Consider the following 7,776-nt stretch of genomic DNA (forward strand, 5'->3'; position numbering starts at 1 on the left):
CTACACATGTCCCTCAGTCAGTGGACGGTGTGTGCAGTCTGTACACAGCCGAGAACAGGCTGATCGGGACCAGAACTGATGTCACATACCCGCCCTGAAACGCTTGGGAATGCCTACGTTTTCCCTGACACTCCCAGAAAACGGTCAGTTACCACCCACAAACGGCCTCTTCCTGCAAATCAGCATGCGAATGGCTGTGTGAATGAAATTTTCACACCAGCCTGTTGCTGTTTGGCGATGCCTGTTGTTGTTTGGCGATGCATGTGCACATTCTGGTACATATGTATGCGCAGTCTATTGATAAGCGAAAACGCACAGCAGCGATCAGGTCTGCATCGGGCCCACTGTGTGACTTTGCTAAGGTACCTTGCTGTGTGCGCAGTGAGGGGGTAATTCCAAGTTGATCGCAGCAGGAAATTTTTTAGCAGTTGGACAAAACCATGTGCACTGCAGGGGAGGCAGATATAACATGTGCAGAGAGAGTTAGATTTGGGTGGGTTATTTTATTTCTGTGCAGGGTAAATACTGGCTGCTTTATTTTTACACTGCAAATTAGATTGCAGATTGAACACAACACACCCAAATCTAACTCTCTGCACATGTTATATCTTCCTCCCCTGCAGTTCACATGGTTTTGCCCAATTGCTAACAAACGTGCTGCTGCGATCAACTCAGAATTACCCCCGAGATCGCGATGCACCCGCAATTGTTAGTAATCATTGCTCATATGAATCAGGCCCAGTATACGTTTGGATTTGCATAGTGCCACTTCTGCCATGTGACATAATATACAAAAAAATAATACTATATAGCACTCTAGTGAGAGCTCAATTCCAAAGATTCTAGCCATTGTGAGCAATTATATAAACTTGCATGCTGCATGCATGATGTTTCACACACTGTAATTTAACAGTAACGAGAAACATTGTAAAGAAATGAATTAGGAATATTGGAATATCGCGCACTATATGCCCCCAAAGCAGGGAACAGACAATTCGCACACTTTGTAAGTAAATATTGGAATAGCTCAGCGGGAGGACGGGTGTGTAAAAATGCAAATGCACCTGGCACCTCATCCCCGTCCTGCCTTCCTGTGCCCCCGTCCATAGACTACACACACAGCCCATGCACTGCAAGCGGCACCTCAGCCCTGAGCCCGGCGAGGAGGGGCCGGGTGACTGGGATCTCTATGGCGACTCACCAGCCAGTCTGTGCGCTGAAAGCTGTTTACCGGGGCGGAGCGTCGCCATGGTGCCCAGAGAAGCCTTTCAGAGCCGCTGGTACTTAATGCCAGGCAGCAGAGGCAGGGGGGTAGATAAGAAAAGAGCTGGCAGGGCAATAACTCATCTGAGGCTCACTGCAGGCTCTGCTGCGGCTTCTAGAAGCTTCCTGACCATACTGCTGCGCCCTGATCCTCTGTCTCAGCCAGGTAGGAATAGGGATCAGTCACTGCTATCTGCCTGGTGCACCCTCTGGTAACTTTTCTTTTTGTTACATAACTTATCACTCTCACTTAATAGATATGTGCTGTGGGTGAGAAGTGTGCGGCTTATTATAGATCAGATCTTAGTTTTGATGATACCTGCCAGTTTGTATGGCCTCCTCAGACAGTGGAGTGGCTGGGCATGTGCTGGGCACCCAGGGCTTGGCAAGGGCTGAGGGGTTGTGTGTAGGCAAACGTGAAGTGAATTTAAATCAGGGACATCCTCAATAGCTCTGTTCCTTCCTACTCTTGAAATGAGGGGAAAAAGTTGGAGTCTGTCAGCACTAAAGTACTAAAGCAGGCATCTCTGGGCATAATCAGCTGGGCTTTGCCCAATGTACAGCTGTCCCAAAGCAGCCTTCTTGTTTTGTAATTTATGTTGCTCTTCAAAGGTCAGTTTGCACAGCCTGCAGTATTGGCACACTTCTTGTTGGTAACAACCCAGAACTATAACTCACATCAATTTTATATTTCATATTCATGTTTGTTTGTTTTGGGTTTTTTTTATGTACCTAAGATGGTTTATTGGGTATATATACAGTAGATCTTTTACTGGCTGTTGCCCTTACTACAACTCATATGGTCCTCTAACAGTGACTGGGAGATAGTTTTACCATCATATAGAAGTCACAGAGTGTATGAGGCAGATTTATCAAAGCTTAGAGACTGACAAAGTATCAGCAAATCGGTTCCTAACTGCCATGTTATAGGTTGTGTTTGAAAAATGACAGTTAGGAGCTGATTGGTTGGTTACTTTATCTCTCTCCACTTTATCTGTCTCCAAGCTTTGATAAATCTGCCCCTATGTAACTTTTATTGGAAAGTGGCTGTATTATCTTCATTGAGGCTAGTATAATTCTATGAAGCAATAATTTATAGAAAAATGGTTACGGTATCAAAATGTTTATAGCATTTCATTATTAAGAGTTTTAAAGCCGCTGTATTTTTTTCCAGTGCTTGATAACAACTCATGCATGCTATTTATTTTCTGACTTATGTGGTTTGGATGGTGTAGTGGTGTTGACTATTCAACTTGGATTTATGATGGTGTAAGTCACTTAGAAATAATTGTTTTTAGGCTCGGTATGGAAAAAAAAAATTATTGAAATGCTGCCGTTTTGTCATCATTACACTGGGAAATATAGTAGATTCTGATAGAAGGATAGTATTGTCTTATTTACATTCACTGTCCCATATCTAACTTCTTTTCTAAAACTGGATAGGGACTATCGATAGTATTTTTTGGTAGATAAAGCTTCCTGGGTATGCTACCTGTATACTTTCATTTTTATTTCTTGGCTTCTGCAAATGAAATTATGTAATTATGTAATTATTCACACCTTTTTCACACTGCCTTCTTTATGCGATCTTATAATACCTATACTGTATGTCACATCTTTTAAAATTTTAGTTAGAGAGTTCTAGGTGGGGTAATCTTATCAGCTTGTCCCTTTGCAGAAACCACCTCCTCTTGTTCACTTCAAAGTTCCAGGTCAAAATTTCTGAACTCCATATTGTTAAGCTAAAAGAACAGGGATTTAATTGTGCTCCAATTACAGTCCAGTGCCATTTAAGTAGATTTATATAAGGGTAAGCAGAACTCTAAAAGTATGTTTAGTTCATCATACAACCACATTCATAATAGCCACTGACATTTACTCAATAAATAATATTTACTGTCTCTGATGCATCTATATTTCTAACATATGTTATTGTGTTTTAGGACGAGTCTGCGGACCCCTGAGGCTTCCTGAATGTTTGACCTGCCGACTGCGGTCCCCTCAGACATGGCAGATAACTGGCTGACCTATCAGATTGAAGGAGATATGGGGCATGAACCCCTTTCCAATTCAGTGAACCTGGATGACAGTCTGACCAGTCTTCAATGGCTACAAGAATTCTCCATCGTCAATGCCAATGTGGGCAGGACCCCTTCGTCATCTGGAGAGCATCATGGGTACCGTCACCTCCACGGTTCTGCTGCCCCCTGCTCCCCACTGGCTGCTGATCCTGCCTGCTTAGGAATGCCACACACCCCAGGAAAACCCACATCCTCTTCTACCTCAAGTACAGCCCACCTGGGACTTCAACCCATGGAGGAGATTGACTACAAGACCAACCCGCATGTTAAGCCACCATATTCATATGCCACCCTCATATGCATGGCAATGCAGGCAAGCAAGAAGACCAAGATCACACTCTCTGCCATCTATAAGTGGATCACTGACAATTTCTGCTATTTCCGACATGCAGACCCCACCTGGCAGGTAAATAATGGGTAAAGGATGGGGCTTGGTGTACAGGGAGGAGACCAGAAAAAAAATGACAAATGCTATTATATGAAATATGTTAGAGATTAAATGATCCCCAAATCTGTACAAACACATTGGTGTACATGAATGGTGCTCATAACTAGACGAGCCTATATCTTCTCATACACAAATCTGCTCCACTTAATGATGGCCTCTCCACATAAAACTGTCACCAATGCTGCCTTTGTAGTTCTGAGGCAATAAGGCATACAGTTGACAGCTCTCTGCCTCTCTCATTGTCCCCTGTGTATAATTAGTCTTTGGTTCTGTGACTCCTGGGTTACTATTTTGTACATTCTGCATCCCACAGCATCACTAATGTTATATTAACCTCTCCAATGCTTCAGTGATATAACTGTGGAACTCTTTCCTTCATTCATTTGTTAAAGATAAGCGTTCTGGAATTTAAAACAAAATGCAACACAATGGTTAATATACACATATAATAGTGGGAGGTCACTGCAGGTTCTTATGCAGGGTCAGTAACTACACTGTCATATATCAGTGTACTATTATCCTGAGGATGTCAGGCCTCTTCCCGCCCCCTGTTTTGTAGAATCTGTGTGGCCCTGACACCCCATTGTCCCTTAGTAATGGATGGCCTTTGGGAGGGACCAGACAAGACTGGTTTATAGGGGAATTCTTGTCCAGTCAGATGGGAGGAGGAGATTACCGGAAAGTGGGTAACTGGAAGCCCTCCCATCTACTTTAAACATATTAACCTCTCCTTGTAGTGTTACCCGAACATCCATCTATCTATCTATCTATCTATCTATCTATCTATCTGTCTGTCTGTCTGTCTGTCTGTCTGTCTGTCTGTCTGTCTGTCTATCTATCTATCTATCTATCTATCTATCTATCTATCTATCTGTGTTTTGGCTGTACCATAAGAGCTGGCAACCCTGACAATAACTTTCCTGGAGGTAGAGAATTAAAACTACTCCCAGAGCTAGTCTGAGAGTTTACTGGTTTAATTAAACGTTAGTGGGGGGCGGGACAAACACAGGTGGTGAGGATGGAAACTGCTGAGGCAAGAATGATAAATATGTTTAACTGGCCAAGCAATAAGCATCCAGAGTACAAGAAGGGAGGGAGATGAATAGAAAAAGGGAGGTGGGGGGCTGCGTAGTTTGTTCTCCCCCTTGTTAAATTTCATTAAACAGTAAATAGCGGATCAGGAAGATCCGGGATCCCTGTGGCTGGGGTAAAGGGGGCTGGGAGAATAAAATGTAACTATTTCTTTGCCTGTTTGACTTTAAACTTATAACAAAAACATACTACTGACCCACACCACCAGCAACTAAAGGTTAAACAATGGTTGTACTAGTCAAAATATGTTTGTGGGCACACCATCATTTTGACAATGTGCCCACCATTTTTTTACACCCTCCTTTTACACTTATTCCCGTAAATTGGAGTTCTCTGGAAAGGTCACTTGCCTTTTCTTCTCTGAGCAGAGGTAGGGGGAGGTGATGTTTTGTATTTTTATTAGCTTATGGAGCCCCTACAAACACAATCCGACTCTTTCTGTCTTCACTTTTATCTTCCTACTAGATTTTAGACTTTACTTCTTTTTCTTGAAATTCTATATATTATAGGAAGCTAGAATAGTTATGACTAAGGTGTAAGTTTTTACATTAATGCCTTTTTTACAAAAACACAGTTACTGACTGTTTCATTTTTTCCCCGCAGAATTCCATAAGACACAATCTTTCGCTGAATAAGTGCTTTATTAAAGTTCCTCGGGAGAAAGACGAGCCAGGAAAAGGAGGATTTTGGAAGATTGACCCACAGTATGCTGATCGCCTAATGAATGGTGCCATTAAGAAGCGACGGTTGCCACCTGTCCAGATCCATCCAGCTTTTGCCGGTGCACAGTGCACAGCTTCCTCTGACAGTAATATGGGTTCCATTTGGCCATTAAATGTGAGCTCAAAGTCCTACCAACTACTGAAGGAATTTGAGGAGGCCACAAGTGAACAAAACTGGAATTCCGCTGGTGAACATGTCTGGAATGTCACAGACAGCAAAGGTCACAAGCGCAAACAGCCATTGCCTAAGCGAATGTTTAAAGCTCCCCGTTTGTCTAGTTCCCCCATGCTAGCACAAGATGAACAGACAGAATTAGGACCCCTTAAAGGTGATTTTGACTGGGAAGTCATATTTGATTCAAATCTCAATGAAGCAAATTTCTCTTCCTTTGAGGACCTGGAGGTTACACCTCCGTTAAGTCCAGTTGCCCAGTCTGTTGATCTCACAGTCCATGGTAAGCACATTAATTGCCCCCAGCAGTGGTATCCTATGGAACACGACCAAGCAGCAACTCAAAACAGTTTGGATTTTGACGAGACATTCCTGGCTACTTCCTTCCTCCAGCACCCATGGGATGAGGGAAAGAATGACTTCCTATCAAATTCTACCAACCTAGACCAGTTGTTTGATCTCAATGAGGAGTTCCCTCCAGGACTCAACGACTGGAACTCCATGGGTTCTTATTTATAATAAAAGTGCCATATTGAACTTTTATAGACTAAATAAATATATATATATATATATATATATATATATACACACACATATATATATATATATATCTCAAGAAGATTGTATGAATACTCCTAACTGAACTTTGAAGGAGCAGAGAGTTCAGACGTTTACATGTCTTTTAAAGGGAGCCTCCAGTATAGAATACCTTTTTTTATTATACCCAGAGAGAAACAGTCTAAATGACAGCATAAACTCTGGACACATAAATGACACTTTACTCCTCGCCCTTAATGAAAATACAGTACTTAGTAAAGAGATTTTAAAAAAAAGCAGAAAAAAAACTTTTGTACTTATTTTTCTACAGATGAAAGCAAAAAGGAACTACTTTTGAAAACTGTATTTGTTTCATCCTGACTAAATGTATGGTCTTCTATGGCGAGCCTATGTAAGATATATATGTGATATCACATGCAGTGATATATGAGCAATATAATAACATAATGTGCAATGTGCGCTCTCCATCTGACCTCATTTAGCATATTCTTGACCACTATGAGCATTGTGTGCCCTTGGCAGAATTTAGGGCTGTTCCTGCATTCCATACTGAATTACTGATATGTGATAACTTGTTCTTTTTTTTTTTTTTTTTTAATACATAAATATATATATATTTTTAAATTTCAGAGAGGGGATGTGTTTGAAAAAAAATCAACAGAATTCTACATTGTAATCTGGCAGCACGACCAGTGATTGACCCAGCTCTATTACTTTATGGGCTGACTGCAGAATCTGATTTGGTGGCAGAAGATGTAAGATGTATATAGTGGGTGTAAAATAAGCGAATGCTGCTAGCATTTTTAAAGAATTATACAATAATAAGTTTTTTTTGGGAATACATATTAAGCCTTTGCTGCCAGAGTCCTGAGTGTGGTGCATGTTTCTTTAGTGTTAAGAGTTAAATAGGTGTCCATCCAATGGATTGTAATACATGGGTGGGGAACCAGTGTGTATGTGTGCGTGGATGTGTGTGCGTTTGAATAGAATTGGTGTCAGTGAACAATAAGGAGTTTATGACTGTTCACTGCCTGTTTCAATGGCTTCAACATTGTTATGCAATTCCGAATGTGGTGGGAATCCGAGTTGGATGCTGGGAAGATTGGGAAACATAAAAAGCACACTTGTATGGACTTTGAAGGTGTATTGAGTTTGCTCCTGTGCAAATAAATAAATGTATTTTTCAAACTGAAGCAGAAAAAAATCTTTGTGTCTTTATTGCGCTATATTATTTATTTATTACCAGTTATTTATATAGCGCACACATATTCCGCAGCACTTTACAGAGAATATTTGACCATTTACATCAGTCCCTGCCCCAGTGGAGCTTACAATCTATATTCCCTACCACACCTACACAATCACACTAGGGTTAATTTTGTTGGGAGCCAATTAACCTATCAATATATTTTTGGAATGTGGGAGGAAAGCAGAGTGCCC

At 41.3% G+C, this 7,776-nt stretch overlaps 1 protein-coding gene across 2 annotated transcripts; it reads left to right on the plus strand.

Moving 5' to 3' along the window:
- The first annotated feature begins 1,340 nt into the window (after positions 1-1,340).
- Positions 1,341-7,532, plus strand: FOXJ1 (forkhead box J1). 2 transcript variants are annotated; one of them, XM_063960553.1, is made up of 3 exons: positions 1,341-1,429; positions 3,207-3,750; positions 5,488-7,532. In XM_063960553.1, exons 2-3 carry the CDS (start codon positions 3,238-3,240, stop codon positions 6,295-6,297), a joined length of 1,323 nt encoding a protein of 440 aa, XP_063816623.1. In that variant the 5' UTR covers positions 1,341-1,429; positions 3,207-3,237; the 3' UTR covers positions 6,298-7,532. The 2 variants fall into 2 exon arrangements, with proteins under 2 accessions (XP_063816623.1, XP_063816624.1); XM_063960554.1 differs by having other exon boundaries at positions 1,389-1,475.
- Positions 7,533-7,776: the final 244 nt, after the last annotated feature.

The sequence above is a fragment of the Pseudophryne corroboree genome, chromosome 3 (assembly GCF_028390025.1).
Source record: "Pseudophryne corroboree isolate aPseCor3 chromosome 3, aPseCor3.hap2, whole genome shotgun sequence".
Lineage (NCBI taxonomy): Eukaryota > Metazoa > Chordata > Amphibia > Anura > Myobatrachidae > Pseudophryne > Pseudophryne corroboree.

Bases quoted from the DNA above. Each gene is read 5' to 3' on its own strand.
- FOXJ1 (XM_063960553.1), top strand. From the start codon at position 3,238: ATGTTTGACCTGCCGACTGCGGTCCCCTCAGACATGGCAGATAACTGG. The intron at 3,751-5,487 runs GTAAATAATGGG...TTTTCCCCGCAG, and splicing joins ATGCAGACCCCACCTGGCAG to AATTCCATAAGACACAATCT.